General features: G+C 41.6%; 1 protein-coding gene across 2 annotated transcripts in view; it reads right to left on the reverse strand.

Moving 5' to 3' along the window:
- Positions 1–18,606, reverse strand: part of ST3GAL3 (ST3 beta-galactoside alpha-2,3-sialyltransferase 3) — a 204,971-nt gene that overhangs the window by 94,715 nt on the left and 91,650 nt on the right. For both annotated transcript variants that reach the window (XM_043878412.1, XM_043878411.1), the window contains one exon: positions 1,120–1,162. In XM_043878412.1, the coding sequence (XP_043734347.1) occupies positions 1,120–1,162 (43 nt within the window). The remainder of the gene's footprint in view (positions 1–1,119; positions 1,163–18,606) is intronic.

Raw genomic sequence — 18,606 nt, forward strand, 5'->3', positions numbered from 1 at the left:
CACAGAAGGGAGCCACAGGCGGTTCTGCAACACTTTACTGCACACCGGCCGTGTGAGGGGTCCTGGACCGGGCGTGAGCAGACGGATAAAGCCCCGCCTCCAGGGGTCCTGGACAGGGCGTGAGCAGACGGATAAAGCCCAGCCTCCAGGCAGCCCAGTCTAATATGGGAGGCACACAGGTGCCTGTCATCATGCAGCCATCCATGCAGCCAGCCACGCGGCCAGCCATGCGGCCGTGTGTTCAGTGCTGACTTAGCACCTAACAAACATATGCCGGCGCTGCTCCAGTGGTCAGGAGGCCAAGAGGGCCAGAACAGGGAAAGATTCTGAAAGAATGAGATACTTATTTGAAAATCCCTGTAAATTCACCATTTCTGTACAGTCCTTACAACCCTGTGAGGTACTTATACTGATGTCCTCGTGTTACAGGTGAAACTGAGGCTCAGAGTGGTTAAGCGGTCCGCCCTAAATCACAAAGAAAGTAAATGGCAATCTGGGATTTGAACCAAGCATGGCCTGGCTCTGAGCCTGCACTCTTAATAAATGAATAACTATTACACTTAATTATAGTAGAATGAGATAATGGGTGTCAGAGGTAGAAAATTCATAGGAAGTGGAGGAAGAGATAATTAATTCTGTATAGGAAGGAGGTGGTTCTTAAGTTTTCCTAGTGGACAAACAAGGAAAGTGTGTTTCAGACATGGATAACAAACATATACCAGGATCGAGGGAAAAGGAGGAGCTACCTGCTGGAGAGAGACAGGAGTTAAAGCTGGGAGGAAACCTGAGCATAGAAGGCTTCGCATGCCTGGCTGCGAAGCATCTTTGAAAGCCTTTGCACTGTCTCCTGCCGTGGTTTAGTCACCCTCCACTCTGCAGCGGAAACCTTTCCTCCTTGTCCTTCAAACTCCAGTGGGGTGTGGTGGGGGGAGGTGCATGCTCCTTCTGTAATGAGCTCCCTGTGCCAGCCAAATCTAAGGCCTTATATTTGCACCCACAGACTGTAACATGCTCTAAGCTTCAGCTGACAGTCGGAGGACAGAGGCCCCAGGAGTGATCAGAGCTCCAGCTCTCACAGATCTCTATCACAAAGTCAAGGAACTGGCTCATTCTACTCACAGTTTAGAGTCCAACTTCAGGAGGAAGCCCAGTCGATCATATTCTGAAAGAGAAAAGTAAAGCAGAAAATGTCACTGATGTCAAGTCATTGCAGACAGTAGCAGACTGCATTCCCCAACCCAGTCCCAGACCACCGGGGCAGGCAAATGCTTCTAGACCCAAACACAAAAACTGCAATAAATTTAAGTCACCAAACTCTTGCTTAACGCCTATCTTGTGAAGGACCAGGTTAAGTGCTAGGCATTTCCCAGGCCTTATGGGCCAACCATTTTTATGCTGACGTATAACTGCCTTCCTGTTTAAATGTGGTCCTTGAAACTGAAATTTAGTAAACCAAAAAAATGGGACCCTTGAAGAATTAAGAGGGTTATTAATTCTGCTTCCTCTAAGCTCTTAGATTTATGCTGCATATACAATAGAATATTAAACAGCCATAAAAAGGAACAAAATAGTGGCATATGCAGAGAGGTAGATGGACCTAGAGACAGCCATACAGAGTGAACTAAGTCAGAAAGAGAAAAATGTCATATATTAACACATAGATGTGGAATCTAAAAAATGGTATGGATGGTCTTCTTTGCAAAGCAGAAATAGAGACACAGACATAAAGAACAAAAGTATGGATACCAAAGGGGAAGGTGGTGGGGTGGTGGGATGGATTGGGAGGTTGGGATTGACATACATAAACTGCTACGTATAAACAGATAACTAATGAGAACCTACTGCATAGCACAGGAAACTCTACCCAGTGCTTAGGGAAGGAAATCCAAAAAAGAGGGGACATATGTATACATATGGCTGAAATGCACTTTGCTGTATAGCAAAAACTGACACAGTTTTTAAAGCAACTATACTCCAATTTTTAAAAAAAGATTTATACTGAATCAGTCATGTTAACTATGGGGTGAAAATATGGCAGCCAAGGGATCTTCAAATTCACAGCAATGATTCGCTCCATGACAATCACAAAGCAGTAAAAGATCTGATTTCATAAAGGATAGGAAATTTAAAATGAAATCTAGAAACAAATTGGCAATATGTTTGTAACAAACGGTAAATCATGAATACTGTACTTAATTTCTCTATATCTTGCCTCATTCTAAAACAAAGTTGAAGCAGTTTTACAAAGTACAAGATTTTAAAAAGGAAAAAATCTTTTTTAAAATCTTGTAGGCCAAAGGAGAAATAAACATAGGAAAAAACAATAAAAAGCAGCCAGGATAGAAATACTAAAAAGTGCATGTCCTAAGGTTTTATGTGCTTGCTCGGAGACGATTACAGATATATCCCCAAGATTTCTCACAGATAAAACTAAACACAAAGCACTGTTATAATGGTTTATAGTGTCCATAAAATAAACCAGGAGACTCCCAGATCTTCTTAATACTAAGATTTTAGGGAAGTTTCCTCTTGGTCCTCAAAAATATTTGTATAAAATGATGATAGGGAGTGTCAGATAATTGCTTGTTTCATATAGCTTTGTCAATGAGTGCTAAGTATGTGTGTGTGTCTGTGTAGAGTGGCTAAATTAAAATAAGGTGGTCTAGGGATGTATTGGGTTGGCCAAAAAGTTCATTTGGGATTTCCCATAACATCTTACAGAAAACCCGAATGACCTTTTTGGCCAACTCAATAGCTCAAAGTTGGCCTAGCTTAATCTGAGGATAAAACAGAATACTAAACATAAACAACTGTTTGGAAAAGGCCAAGCAGCACACAGCTTTCAAAGAACTCCATCTTTAATAAGCAGTTCAGTTTACTCGATCAATCGTGTCCAACTCTTTGTGACCCCATGGACTGCAACATGCCAGGCTTCCCTGTCCATCACCAAATTCTGGAGCTTGCTCAAACTCATGCCAATCGAGTTGGTGATGCCACCCAATCATCTCATCCTTTGTCATCCCCTTCTCCTCCCGCCTTTAATCTTTCCCAGCATTAGGGTCTTTTCCAATGAGTCAGTTCTTCCCATCAGGTAGCCAAAGTATTAGAGCTTCAGCTTCAGCATCAGTCCTTCCAATGAATATTCAAGATTGATTTCCTTTAGGATTGATTGCAATCCAAGGGACTCTCAAGAGTCTTCTCTAACACCACAGTTCAAAAATATCAATTCTTCAGTACTCAGCTTTCTTTATGGTCCAACTCTCACATCCATACATGAACAAGGAATGGCCAAAAGAGGGAAATTACACGCACTGATAACCTCCCAAGAGCCACTCTGCAAGGCCAATTGAGGCCAGACTGTCCACTTTCATAAGCAGCTGAACTGCAAGGAGAGTCATTCATCTTCTTAAAACTGAAGATGTACCAACTAGGACACACAACTCAACAGGAGACTTGCCTCCCAAGGAAATTTTGCTGTTCTTGTTTGTGGCTAAGTCATGTCCAGCTCTTTCTGATCCCATGGACTGCATAAACGCTAGGCTTCCCTGTCGTTATTCTCTTGCGGAATTCACTCAAATTCGTGTCCATTGAATTGGTGATGCTGTCTAACTATCTCATCCTCTGTCACCCCCTTCTGCTTTGCCTTCAGTCTTTCCCAGCATCAGGGTCTTTTCCAATGAGTCAGCTCTTCCCATCAGGTGGCTAAAGTATTGGAGCTTCAGCTTCAGCAACAGTCCTTCCAATGAATATTTAGGGTTGATATTCTTTAGGACTGACTGGTTTGATCTTGCAGTCCAAAGGACTCTCAAGAGTCTTCTCCAGTACCACAATTTGAAAGCATCAATTCTTCTTTATTCAGCCTTCTTTATGGTCCAACTCTCACATTTGTACACGTCTACTGGAAACACCATAGCATTGACTATATGGACCTTTGTCAGCAAAGTAATGTCTCTGCTTTTTAATACGCTGTCTAGGTTTGTCATAGCTTTCCTTTCAAAGAGAAAACAGATTGTTCAATTTCACGCTAATCATCATCTGCAGTGATTTTGAAGTTCAAGAAAATAAAATCTGTCACTGCTTCCACTTTTTCTCCTCCTATTTGCCATGAAGTGATGGGACTGGATACCGTGATCTTAGCTTTTTGAATGTTAAGTTTCAAGCCAGCCTTTTCACTCTCCTTTTTCACCTTCATCAAGAGGCTCTTTAGTTCCTCTTTGCTTTCTGCCATTAGAGTGGTATCATCTGCATATTTGAGGTTGCTGATTATTTCTCCCTGCAATATTTTTTTTTTTTTAATTCTCAAAACACCCAGTGTGGTCATGGCACTCTGTACTGTGCTTAGGCTCGAGTTCATATTCCTTAACTTGGCAGGTAAGTCTTTTTCACACCTTGGTCTTTTCTTTTTTTTTAATTTTTAAAATTAATTTATTTTTAATTAAAGGATAATTGCTTTACAGAATTTTGTTGTTTTCTGTCAAACATCAACATGAATCAGTCATAGGTATACATATGTCCCGTCCCTCCCTGAAATCTTGATTCTAGCTTGTGATTCATCCAGCCTAGCATTTTGCATATAAGTTAAATAAGGGTGACAATACACAGCCTTGTTGTATTCCTTTCCCAGTTTTGAACCAGTCAGTTACTCCATTTCCAGTTCTGTTGCTTCTTGACCTGCACACAGGTCTCTCAAGAGACAAGTAAAGTGGTCTGGTAATCCCTACTCTTTAAGAATTTTCCAGTTTGCTGTGATCCACACAGTGAAAGACTTTCATGTAGTCAATGAAGCAGAAATAGATGTTTTTCTGGAATCCCCTTGCTTTCTCTATGATCCAGTGAATGTTGGCAATTTGATCTCTAGTTCCTCTGCCTTTTCTTTTTTTTAAAAATTTATTTATTTATTTTAATTGGAGGCTAATTATTTTACAATATTGTAGTGGGTTTTGCCATACATTGACATGAATCAGCCATGGATGTATATGTGTTCCCCATCCCGAACCCCCCTCCCACCTTCCTCCCCATCCCATCCCTCTGGGTCATCCCAGTGCACCAGCCCTGAGCACTTGTCTCATGCATCGAACCTGGACTGGTGCTCTGTTTCACATATGATAATATACATGTTTCAATGCTATTCTCTCAAATCATCCCACCATCCCTCTGCCTTTTCTAAACTCAGCTTATACATCTGAAGATCTTGGTTCACGTACTGCTGAAGCCTAGCTTGAAGGAGTTTGAGCATAAGCTTAACTAGCATGGGGGCTTCCCTGGTGGCTCAGCTGGTAAAGAATCTGCCTGCAATGCAGGAGACCTGGGTTTGATTCCTGGGTCAGAAAGATCTGCTGGAGAAGGGATAGGGTACCCACTCCAGTATTCTGACCTGGAGAATTCCTGGGTCTTTTCCCCGGTTGAAGAGTCAGACACGACTGAGCGATTTTCACTTTTTCACTTTAAATAGCATGCAAAATGAGTGCATTGTATAGTAATTTGAACATTCTTTGTCATTGCCTTTCTTTGGGATTGGAATGAAAACAGACCTTTTCCACACCTGTGGCCACTGATGAGTTTTCCAAATTTGTTGACATATTGAGTGCAGCACTTTAACAGCATCATTTTTAAGGATTTTTAAATAGCTCAGCTAGAATTTCATCACCTCCACTAGTTTTGTTTGTCATAATGCTTCCTATGGCCCACTTGACTTCACATTCCAGGATGTCTGGCTCTAGGTAAGTGACCACACCATCGTGGTTATCTGGGTCATTAAGACCTTTTTGTATAGTTCTTCTGTGTATTCTTCTGTATTCTTCTTGCCATTTCTTCTTAATCTCTTCTGCTTCTGTTAGGTCCTTATTGTTTCTATTCTTTATCGTGCCCATCTTTGCATGAACTATTTCACTCGTATCTCCAATTTTCCTGAAGAGATCTCTAGTCTTTCCCATTCTATTGTTTTCCTCTATTTCTTTGCATCGTTCATTGAAGAAGGCCTTCTTATCTCTCCTTGCTATTCTCTGGAACTCTGCATTCAGTTGGGTATATCTTTCCCCTTCTCCCTTACTTTTCACTTCTGTTTTTTCTTCAGCTATTTCTAAGGCCTCCTCCAACAACCACTTTGCCTTCTTGCTGTTTTCTTTTTCTTTTTTCACACTTCTTTTTCTCTGGGATGATTTTGGTCACTGCCTCCTGTACAATGTTATGAATCTCTGTCCATAGTTTTTCAGGCACTCTGTCTACCAGATCTAATTCCTTGAATCTATTCATCACCTCCACTATATAATCATAAGAGATTTGATTTAGGTCCTACCTGAATGGCCTAGTGGTCATTTTCCTTAATTTCTTCTAAGCCTGAATTTTGCAGGAGTTGATGATCTGAGGTCTTGTTTTGTTGACTGTATAGAGCTTCTCCATCTTTGGCTGCAAAGAATATAATCAATTTGATTTCAGTATTGACCATTTGGTGGTATCCACATGTAGAATCATTTCTTATATTCTTGGAAGAGAGTGTTTGCTATGACCAGTGCATTCTCTTGACAATACTCTGTTAGCCTTTGCCCGATTCATTCTGTACTCCAAGGCCAAATTTTCCTGTTACTCCAGGTATATGCTGACTTCCTTCTTTTGCATTCCAATCCCCTATGATGAAAAGGACAACTTTATTTTTTTTTTTGGTGTTAGTTCTAGAAGGTCTTATAGGTCTTCATAGAACCGGCAGCTTCTTCAGCATCAGTGTTTGGGGCATAAACTTGGACTACTCTTCACTTTCTGCCATTAGACACTGATGTTGAATGGTTTGTCTTGGAAATGAACAGAGATCATTCTGTCATTTTTGAGATTGCACCCAAGTACTGCATTTCAGACTCTTTGGTTGACTGTGAGAGCTGCTCCATTTCTTCTAAAGGATTCTCATGTACAGTAGTAGATACAATGTTCATCTGAATTAAATGCACCCGTTTCTGTCCATTTTTGTTCACTGATTCCTAAGATGTCTATCTTCACTCTTGCCATCTCCTGCTTGATCATGTCCAATTTACCTTGATTCATGGCCCTAACATTCCAGGTTCCTATGCAATATTGTTCTCTATAGCAACAGACTTTACTTTCACCACCAGACACATCCAAAACTGAGCATCGTTTCTGCTCTGACCCAGCCGCTTCATTCTTTCTGGATCTATTAGTAATTGCCCTCTGTTCTTCCCCAGTAGAACACTCGACATCTTACGACCTGAGGGGCTCATCTTCCAGGGTCATATATTTTGCCTTTTCATACTGTTCATGAGGTTCTCACGACAAGAATACCGGAGCGGTTTGCCATTCCCTCCTCCAGTGGATGTTTTGTCAGAACTTTTCACTGTGACCCATCTTAGGTGGCCTTGCACAGCACAGCTCATAGCTTCATTGAGTTATGCAAGCCCCTTCACCACAACAAGGCTATGATCCATGAAGGGGACCCCGAGAGAAGACACTTGGGCAAGTGACAGCCTTTCCCCAAGATAATTCTGGTTTTGCTCTAATTCAGACAAATGGAAAAGAGACGTTGCTTAATATATCAGGTACTTACAAAAATCAATAAGGTTTCAATTTTAAAAATAAACTGCAAACAAAATTTCCCAAAAGAGTTAGTTTCAAAGCTGAATACTGTTTCAACAATCTGGTTTTACCCTTCCATCAAAAAGATAACCTCATTAATTTGCCAACACCTGTTGCTTTTTCTCCATGTGGCCATAAACTTGGGGAAACTATCCTGTTACTCCTTATCAGATATGTGCTAAGATACCTTCGGACATACAGAGAATCTATGTTTTGGCTGATTCTTCCTCCAGAGAGGCCAGAGGATATTTTCCCCTTGTTGCAAACTGAAAAGTCAGGGCCAAGTAGGAATAAAACATAAACCAGGGAAGAGGATGAGTGTAATGCCCTTCTGCAGCAAGTCACATGACTTACTTGTTGAAAGCTGAAATGTCTTCTTCACCACATATTTTTGTATGGTAACTATGATTATATTTATGGGTTATTTTCCAATGGCATCTTAAGTTGTGTTTTATACACTCATACAGACTAATTGCACATTAAACATGTAAGAACACTTTGTGCTTCTAAGATAAATTATATCCTTCCCTTCCATGGTTCTTTTAGATTATCTGCTGTTTTCTGTCTTTGTTAAGAAACATAAGCACCAGAAGTATTTCACATTTAGTCTTCAGTTTAAGAAAATGTAACTGCATGAGTCCAATGATGATAAATGGCAACTGACATTGGGGTTCAGCTCACAGAGCCAAGAGGGAATGGAGTCCCCCTGGTGATTCCATGTCCTGTCGAAGGGGGCAGCCTCCCCCATCTCCGGCTATCTATGCCTGGCAGTAAGGCAGACCTGGCGTTGCCACATCTTCCAGGGTTTTTTAAGTCAAGAATTTGGATCTTTTATGGTAAAATTCCTCAATTTGTAAATACTGGCAATAGATTCAAGAAAAAATTAAAGATTACGAGGATCAACTGAAGTATGTCCATGGCCCAGATGCAGCAGTGTAAACTCTGTCTTACACTGGCAGATATGTTGACTACAAAGGACATGGCCTGTATTCCCAGAATTTGTTGCAGAAAAGGATGTATGAATATGCTGGTGTGGGGTGGCTTTAGGTCCTTTCCTAAAGATCTGCCCAGCAGGCTGTTGGGTCCTCAACAGCCAGAAATAAGAGCAGATTCCGAGAGTCCCAGGAGCTACACCAGGAGTGAGTGACAAGGCTCTGGTGAATGCACTGCCCACATCAGGGGACCTGCAGGGGAGAGGTCCCCAGCTGGAGGGGTCTGCAAAACATCTACAGGAGACCCCACAAGAGTCAGCTTTACACACTGGCCAGTCCAGAGAGTGCCCACACTATCTTATGTCTTCTCTGCTCATCCTCTCTCTCCCTTCCCTGCCGATTCCACAGAGGTTCGAAACCACAGCTGGCAACCAGGGTACAAGTGGAAAGAGGAGGACAAACAGGGTACAGACCCTTCCTGGGTCAGCACTGCTGCTTCTAAACCCTGTGCTGGGAGGGGAAGTCACTGCAGCGCTGAATGAGCTGAAAGCTATGCTATTACATAACGCGGGACACTAATTTTGGAATTGGTGACTCAATACGACCATGGGATTTCTATTACCTCAGAGGTACCAAAAAATTCTCTGGACCTCCCACACTGAAAACATCCTAAGGGGACACAGAGAGACCAATGAAAGTGGCTGTGATTAACCTCTGATGTTTCCTGCATGTTCAACATACTGGTTGCACTAACTTAGGTAAATACAGCTATTTGGAGGTTCCTGTAACCAAACTGTGGGAAAGGCCCGGGAGCAGGGTTTCAGAGATGACCGAAAGTGACTGGAATGCCAGCACACCTCCCTCCGTCAGCTTCACTCTCCCTGCTAGCTTAGTCAGGAGACAAATTCTCAACTCTGTTTCCTCTTAGGAAGACTCTTGGGTTCTGTTTGGGTTCTCCTTTCCTGTGCTGTGGCCTGGAGATCCTGTCTAGGCCATTAGCTCGGGCAGTTATAGGGTTAGTCTCATTTATTTCCCATCTTTCAAAGACCAGGGTCCTGTGCCATCTACAGTTCAATGTCTGAAAGAACCCTTCTTTCCCATATAGTTTGTCTATTTTTCAGTTGTTTCTCCTCCTTTTTTCACTTTTTTCTTATCTGGTCTAGACTTCACCATACTTAACTGTTTAGTTTAGCCTGCCCCAATGATCTTTCCATTGCACCAATACCAAATCTCTCAATCCTGCCCAATCCTTTCTCCTGACTCCAGACTTGGGCATCCGGCTGACATCTCCACTTTGATACCTATAGTGACCTGAAACTCAGGCTGCCTCACAGAGTTCATTTTCACCACATGCATAGCCTCCTCCTGTATGCCCTGCCGTAATGAGTGGTACCACTTTTCACCCAGAATATCTCACTGTATACAAACATGTTCCTGAAGTAGCATGTGAATTCAGCTTATACAATGAAAATGCTCTTTTGAGTGTACCAACTCTTCAGGGAAAATTCACCTCTGGGGAAGCGGGCAGTAAAGCCCAGTTCTCACTGGCAGTCAACTGATGCCAAATCTGTAATGAGAATGGAAGACCCTGGGACTCTCACGTCACCAGACACAACACATGCTGATGTACATACACAGCTGAAGGTCCTCTCCTCGCAGGTGTCAGAGCAGCAATACCACAGCTGCACAGTGAAGGAGAGATGTTTAGTCTGGTGGTTAGGCTGCCTGCCTCAGCCAGGCCAGAGACCCTGGCATTATAAAAACCCCTAACCAGGGCGTGCGCGTGTGTCCCTTGCCTGGCTCCAGGTGTGTAGAGGCATGAATGATGCAAGTCTCTGTTCTTCTCTTCCTGCACCTGTACCAAGTCAGACTTGTGAATGCATAAAGTGCCTGTTCAAATGCTTCAAGTCTTAAAATTAACCATTAACTCTTCCACTGCCATTTCAAAGCAGTAAGTTGGTGTTCTGAACTCATGTAAACTCCTAGAAGGTTCAGAAATTGGACGTAGACAAAAGGAGGCCATGCACTAAAGTGTGTATGTACCTAATAATGTCTCTATCAGGCAAAATTAAAAGACTTACAAGGAGAATGACATAACGGGTCTCCTGTCGTCATAACGGGAAACTCATAGACCACTGAAAACCAGGCTCACACAGTCAGTGAGAAAGCAGATGATCTGAACAGAACAATGAATAAATAAATTTGAACTAGCTGAAAAACAGAGTACCTTACACCTGACAAATGGAGAATGCTATTCTCTTCAAGTATATTTGGAAACTATGAAAACTGACCACCTGAGAGGCATAAATGCCGAGATAAAAATTAATAAATGTTGAAACAAGCTCAAGTTTTTAACTTAAAAACTTAAAAACATTTTTGTTTTACAGCAATTTGAAATTTTAATACATTCCATAACACTTGGTATTTTATTTGATCATAATTGTATAATGTAAAGGAAATTAAAAATGTTTTCATAATTCCCTGTCTAAATAACCCTGAGTCCCCTCCTGCTTATCTTAGCAGGGGGTCCAGATATTATCACCTTCTACTTATGCTGTCATGTATAAGTGGCTGGGGTACTGACTACACAGTAATATTCTCTTCTAGGATGAAGGGGGAGCTCCCTGAAAGAAAGTGTCCCACTCCAGCCCCACTCTCAAGCCACTGAGCCCCAGAATGGACTTTCAGAGAATACAGGTGTGCGTTGTGAGCCAACTGTGCGACTGGCCCTTTCAGTTCCTAGTGACCCAACTCCTCTGATCACTGTAAAGAGCCACTACAAATTCCCATGTGCGGTCACTGTGCTTTGAAAATAAAGCAGATGCTTAGGCTGATGACAGCAATGAATATTCCCCAGGAAGGCCAGCTTGAGGAATATTACTGAAGTAGATGAAGTTTAGTATAAGGGATAAAAACATGGCCTTGATTCTATCAGAAAACTGCAGCACTTCATGTTAGAATGCACGAAAGTCAGAAAAGCAGGACGGGCCATCAGGCAAGAAAAGTCCAAGCACATAAGAGAAGAACTCTGCTGCAAGATCTGTTTTCAAGGGGGTCTCTGGCTCCAGTCTCTGAGCTATGATGAATTGCTAAGTGCAAAGGGCATAGGGGTAAATGGAATGAGGACCTATCCTAACCAAAATAGATCCCTCTTTTCTAAAGAAAAGGCACTGTACAGCCTCCAATAAAAGTCACAGGCTATATTAAACATAAGTAATGTATGTCCTGGCTTGGGTGGAGGAGGAAGTTGGCAACAGTTGCAAATGGACTGTGGGACATGCCAGACAAAGGGAAGAACTGAGGGAACGACTATTTATTGAGCATCTACTGTGAATTCATACTGCTTTCAGAACTTTCACCTACACTCTCAGTCTGACTCTTACAACTCCTACAAGGTAGGTATTTTCTTCATTTTACAGAGAAGGGAGCAGAGTCTTGGAGACAAGAAATAACATGTTCAAGATCCCCAACCAGTACATGGACCAGCTGGGGTGTTGTTGAACCAACCAGGTTTGACTCTGCGGCTTCTTGTCTTTACATTATGCTACACTGACTCTCTGAGGAAATAAGAAAAGCAGACCCTCAAACTAGGAGAGCTGCCATGAGAGCAATTATCTACGCCCACCTCCCTCTCCTGGCTCCAGGGTGGGGTCAGAAGGCCGAGCCACGCCCACACATGAACCATGGGAGTCCCACCAAGGCCCAAGAGGGGCTGGCCAAAGTGCAAACAGCTCCCACATCAAGTCAGGAAAATAAATCATAATGTAGGATCAATTAATCAAAGACAAACTAAAATAGGAAAAGCAGTTATATAAAATAAACACAGCAAAAATTCACTGACCTGGACTAAATTAACTGACCCAGTAAAGTAAGTTAGAAGTTCACCAACTGAAGCCCAGTCTCAGATGGGTGTACACTGGTGTAGGGGAGGACAGAGGCCTAGCGAGCAGATCCTGATGAGAGGAGGCCCTCACTGCCTGTGCGCCCTCCACCCAAGCAGCCTGGGGCCTCCCCTGGCAGGTAGAAGTCCCATCCCAACACAGGCTGAGAGGCCATGCACCAACTCTCCTCTGTCCTGGGAAGGAAGCCTAGAGCTGAGCAGACAGTAAATTCAATTCTATTCATGATATCAAGTATGCCCAGACTATGCCAGGGCATGCTGTGCTAAGCGGCAAGATTTTGAATGACAGCATGTCAAAAGGGCAGCTGGGACAGGAAATAGAAAAAATGGCTCACTGCGGTTTGTATCTGAAACTTCATGGAGCTTACTGTCTAGTGCATGTGTGGGTGTGTATGTGTTAGTTGCTCAGTTGTGTCCAACTCTTTGCCACCCCATAGACTGTAGCCCTCCAGGCTCCTCTGTCCATGGAATTCTCCAGGCAAGAACACTAGAGTGGGTTGCCATTCCCTTGTCCAGAGGATCTTCCCAACCCAAGAATCAAACCAGGGGCCTCCTGCATTGGAGGAGGATTCTTTACCATCTGAGCCACCAGGGAAGCCCCACCCATTGGGTGGATATATATAAATAATCACTAAGCACAGATACAGTCCTTCTCTCCAAACAAAAATAATTTTATTTTTCCCAGTTTTAGGAATAACACAAGCTAACTATAAAAATCCAAATGAAAAAAAACTTAAAAAGAATGAAGTAAGAATCATTCAAAACTCCCATTATCTAAAGCTATTTGCTGCAAACATTTTGGTATCTTCCCAGAAATCTCTTTTCACAAATATATGTGTAAATATGCATATATAATTTTACTTTCATGTACCTTCAATACACATGCTGTTTGTTCCTATTTTGTTCACTCAAGAATACCCTCAACATCTTCTATGCCAATAAAAATAAAATTGCACCATCATTTCTAATGGCTGCACAGTACTCCACTGTATGGACATGCCATTGGATACTGGACAATGTCCTATTGTGTCCTAAATAATGTTTCTATTTTTCTACTCTTCCTCCTTTCAATGAATATTTCCTGAGCACCTATTATGTGCTGGGTACAGTTCCAGGTTCCAGGGACACAGTCATGAACAGGAAAGGCAAGGTCCCTGGCCACATGAAGCCTACATGTTAGTTGGGGGGTGGGGGGCGGATAAATAAATAAGGTAAATAAATAAACAATTTGAAGGAAGGTAAATAAGCAGGTAATTTGAAGGATAGATGACAGCTAAGAAGAAATAAAGGCATATCTGCTTAGAGAAAGGTTGGAGATAAAGAGAGTAGACTAGATAAAGTGCTCTGGGAGAGCCTTCTTGCAGAGGTGATATTTGAACAGAGATTTGAGACAAATATGCAAAGTAAAAGATAAAAGCATTCTAAGCAGAAGAAAAGTGAGTACAAAGACCCTGGGGCAGGAAGGAACCTGGCATATCCATGGAATGGCAGGAATGCCAATGTGGCTTGAGGGCAGTGAGGGGACAAATGAACAAAAATGAAAGTGTTGAGATAATTAGAAATTGGAGTAGGACACTGTAGTTAACAGCATTTGGACTAGAGAGATTTCAGGTGGAACAAGATATGATCTGATTCACATTGATAAAACATGACTCTGACTACAACATAGAGAATGGACCACTGGGAGGCAACCAGCGAGCACAGAGAGACCAGTTAAGAGATGTTTACTTGTCTAAGAGGGGAGAAGATGGTACCTTGGACAGTGATGCTTGAAAGAAGGACACACCATGAAGACAGAAAAGGTAGGAAAGGGTGAGGAAGAGGAATAATCAAGGTGATCACAAGGTCTGTGACTTGAATTGTTTTGTAGGTAAAGAAGAAAATATGGGGGACAAACAGATTTTGGCATACAGACCCTGCACATTTCATCATATGTATACATAAGCATTTTATTTTTGGGGGGTGGGTACCATGATTTGTTTTCAGTTTTTTAAAAAAGTTTGACTTTCAATTATTCATTGCTAGTATACAGAAATACAATTAATTTTTTGCATTCTGATTTTGCATCTTGTTATCTTGCTAAACTCAGTTATTAGTTCTAGCAGTTTTAAAAAACAGATTCCTTGGGATTTTCTACGTAGGAAACCATGTCACCTATGAAGAGGGTTGGTTTTATTTGTTCTTTTCCCATCTGCATTTTTTTTCATTCTTTTTCTTCTCAGTGTACTGGCTAGGACTTTCAGGAGTGGTTCTTGATCTTAGGGGGAGAGCAGCTGTACCATAAAGTATGATGTTTGCTGTAGGCTTTTTGTAGATGCCCTATATCAGATTGAAAAAGTTCCCTTCTAAGTTTTCTGAGAATTCTTATCGTGAGCAGGTGTGGAATTTTAACATGCTTTTTCTTTATCAATTGACATGACCATGTAGTTTTTCTTCTTTAAACAGTTAATATGATAGATTATACTGATTGACTTTTAAATGTTGAACCAGCCTTCCATTCCCAGGATAAACCCTACTTGGGCACCAAATTTGGGAAGTTTAAGCCATTACTTCTTCAAACATTTCTTCTGTACTGCACTCTTTCTCTCCTTCTGGGACTCCAATGACACAGACTGTAAACCTTCCAGCATTGTCCCGTAAGTTACTGAGCCACCGTTCAACCTCTTTGACATTTTTTCTTCTATTGCTCACATTGGATAGTTTCTACTGCTTTATTTTCAAGTTTACTGATTCTTTGCTCATCATCTCCATTTTGTGATTGAGCCCATTCAGTAGAGTTTTTAAATTTTCAATTATTGTATTTTTTTCTTTTATCTCCATTTGGTTATATATACAAGTTTTTTTCTTTTTCTGCTAACACTTTCTATCTAAATTCATGTCAACAGTGTTTATCCTTACTTTTGAGAGCATTTTTTTTTAACAGTTTACTTACAAGATTACCAGTTTATTATGAAAGGATTTAACTCAGAAACAGCCAGATGGCAGAGATGGAGAAAGGCATCCAGGAGCATTTGTATAAATGCCACTTTGAAGTCTGTCAGATTATTTCAACATCTGTGTCATTCTAGCATCAGCATCTATTGATTGTCTCTCCCAGGCAAGTTGAGATTTTCCTGGTTCTTCATATGATAATTAATTTTAGATTGTGTCTTATATATTTTGAATATTATATTGTGAATTGTGTTTAAATCTTGTTTAAATCCAGGTCTGATTTAAATCCAGTGGAGAATGCTGATATTTTTGTTTCACCAGACAATCAGCCAGGTTGGATTTAGGTGACAAGTTCTGACCAGCCTTCTGTGAGTCGTGGTTTCAATGCCAGTTCTATTTTCAAAGCCTGTTCATATGTGTCCTCTGTGTACACTACCCAGTGTCTAGTCTGGTCCATTCCTTAGCTCAGTTCTCTAAATGTTTGGTGTGTTGGTTGGAATCAGACGCGCACATGCACGTTAGCTCAGGGTTAGCCCAGAAGTTCACATACATTATGGAGTCACTTTCCTGAGCTGCTTCCCCTCTGCCATCTCCTTGCACTTTCCAGTTTATTGCGCCTCCCCTTCTTGATCCTCTGGCCCAAAAGCTGAGGTTTTTATTTACCACTTTCTGCCACACATGTCCTAAACTGTAACCAAATCTGGAACCAAGCAACAAGAAGGCCAAGAGAGAAAAGGCAACTGGATTTCCTCCCACCCTCTTGGGATTACAGAAAGGAAGTTTTGATCAAAGAAGAATATTTCCTTTCCTCAGTTTTAGGTGCTTGAGAGCCCCACTGCTGTTACTGAGCACTGCCATCATCACCACTCAGGGGACTGCCGGGGGATTAAGGCATGAGAAAACCGAAAAAAATGACCTTTGGGATGCCCCCCTCTATCCGAGCCTTAGAGCTCCTTCCCCAACCAAAACCATAACTAGAGGTCTTCTGGAATTCTCTCCAGTTTTGCCCTGATGTTTACTCTGTTTGTGCTCAGGTTTTGGGATGCCTCGAGTCCATGAGATGGGATACCAGAGGAAAAATGAGAAATCCACTGCCAGTGTGGTAGTACTTCTAATTCTAGTTTTTTCCTCCAATCTGTCTACTACTGTTTATATTTCAGAGTCTTCAAATAGCTGCTAAATGTCCAGGCCTTTAGTTGCTTTCAGTGACAGAGATAGATTCTTACACATGTATCTTATACATATATTCAGGTATATATATATATGTAACTATCTATTTATGCAGGGAATATATTTCCTAGGGAAGGAAATGCCAGGTCATGGGTAGGTATATATTCAGATTTAGCTAGACACTACCACAGTTTTTTCCAAAGTGGTTGTGATCAACCTGACCACTGACAGCAGAGACTCTGAGATTCCACTGCATCTCATCCTTACCAACCTTTAATCAGGCTTTTCAAGTGTCCCTATTTTGGTAGCTGTGCAGTAGTAACTCAGTTCAGTTCAGTTCAGTCGCTCAGTCATGTTTGACTTTGCGACCCCATGGACTGCAGCATGCCAGGCCTCCCTGTCCATCACCAACTCCCGGAGTTTACTCAAACTCATGTCCATTGAGTCTGTGATGCCATCCAACCATCTCATCCTCTGTCGTCCCCTTCTCCTCCTACCTTCAATCTTTCCCAGCATCAGGGTCTTTTCAAATGAGTCAGTTCTTCACATCAAGTAGCCAAAGTATTGGAGTTTCAGCTTCAACATCAGTCCTTTCAATGAATATTCAGGACTAATTTCCTTTAGGATGGAATGGTTGGATCTTCTTGCAGCCCAAGGGACTCTCAAGAGTCTTCTCCAACAACACAGTTCAAAAGCATCAATTCTTCAGCGCTCGGCTTTCTTTATAGTCCAACTCTCACATCCATACATGACTACTAGAAAAACCATAGCCTTGACTAGATGGACCTTTGTCAGCAAAGTAAGGTCTCTGCTTTTTAAGATGCTGTCTAGGTTGGTCATAACTTTCCTTCTAAGGAGCAAGTGCCTTTTAATTTCATGGCTGCAGTCACCATCTGCAGTGATTTTGGAGCCCCCACAAATAAAATCTGTCACTGTTCCCACTGTTTCCCCATCTATTTGCCATGTAGTGATGGGACTGGATGCCATGATCTTAGTTTTCTGAATGCTGAGTTTAAGCCAACTTTTTCACTCTCCTCTTTGACTTTCATCAAGAGGCTCTTTAGTTCTTCTTCACTTTCTACCATAAGGGTGGTGGTGTCATCTGCATATCTGAGGTTATTGATATTTCTCCCGGCAATCTTGATTCCAGCTTGTGCTTAAAATGCTAATTTGTATTTCCCTAGGTACTAATACAATTGAAGACCTTTTCATTGGGTTATTGACCATCTGGATTCCTCTTTTGCAAAGGGCCTATTTGGGTCTTTTGCTTGTTTCTATACAGGGTTGCTTCTTTATTCACATTGATCTTTGTAGCTCTTTATTCTGGAAACAAGCCCTTTGTGGGCTATTTATGTTATAGATATCTTTTTTCACTCTGCATTTTCACTCTCTTAATGGTATCTTTTGATTAACAGAAGTTTTACTTTGTAATAAAATTGTAATGTAATAAATGTAATAAAATTGATTCATCTTTTTCTATGTGAATTGACACAACTTTATGCCTATTTCAAAACTCTTTCTATCTGTCCATTCAGTCTTAAAGAATTTCAGTGGAGTATCAAGTATCAAGGTATGCGACAGCAATATGGCAAGGCAGAGTATAGGCTCTAGGGTTGGACAGATATGAGTGGCCCTGGACAGGATACTTTGACTCTTGAGTATTAGGTTTCTTTATCTATAATTAAAGATGTACTTACTATCTACCTTGCAAGAAGTGTGCAAAGCACTTGGCTTTGGTGTTTTTAGTGCTGGCACACAGCAGGCCCTCAGTGAAGAGTGGTAGCTGAGATTATATTCTCTGATCGTCCTTCCCCTCGTCCACGTTGCTACAGCGGCCTGAACCTCATGGCTGCATTGTAAAACATCAATCTATTGCCGTTAACCACAGCAAAATGGGTTAATTGCCTTTAACAGGCCAGCAAAGTCTCCCTATTACTCACAGGCAGCATCTATGGTACAAGGACCACCATCTTCAACTAAAACTTAAGACCTGATGCATGGAGATGCTCTCCTCATGAGGTAAAGTCATTCTGGGGTTCCCATATGGATGCAATGGCAGCAAGCTGAAGAATCAGTATCTTCCCTTTCTGTTCA

The sequence above is a fragment of the Cervus elaphus genome, chromosome 20, assembly GCF_910594005.1.
Source record: "Cervus elaphus chromosome 20, mCerEla1.1, whole genome shotgun sequence".
NCBI lineage: Eukaryota > Metazoa > Chordata > Mammalia > Artiodactyla > Cervidae > Cervus > Cervus elaphus.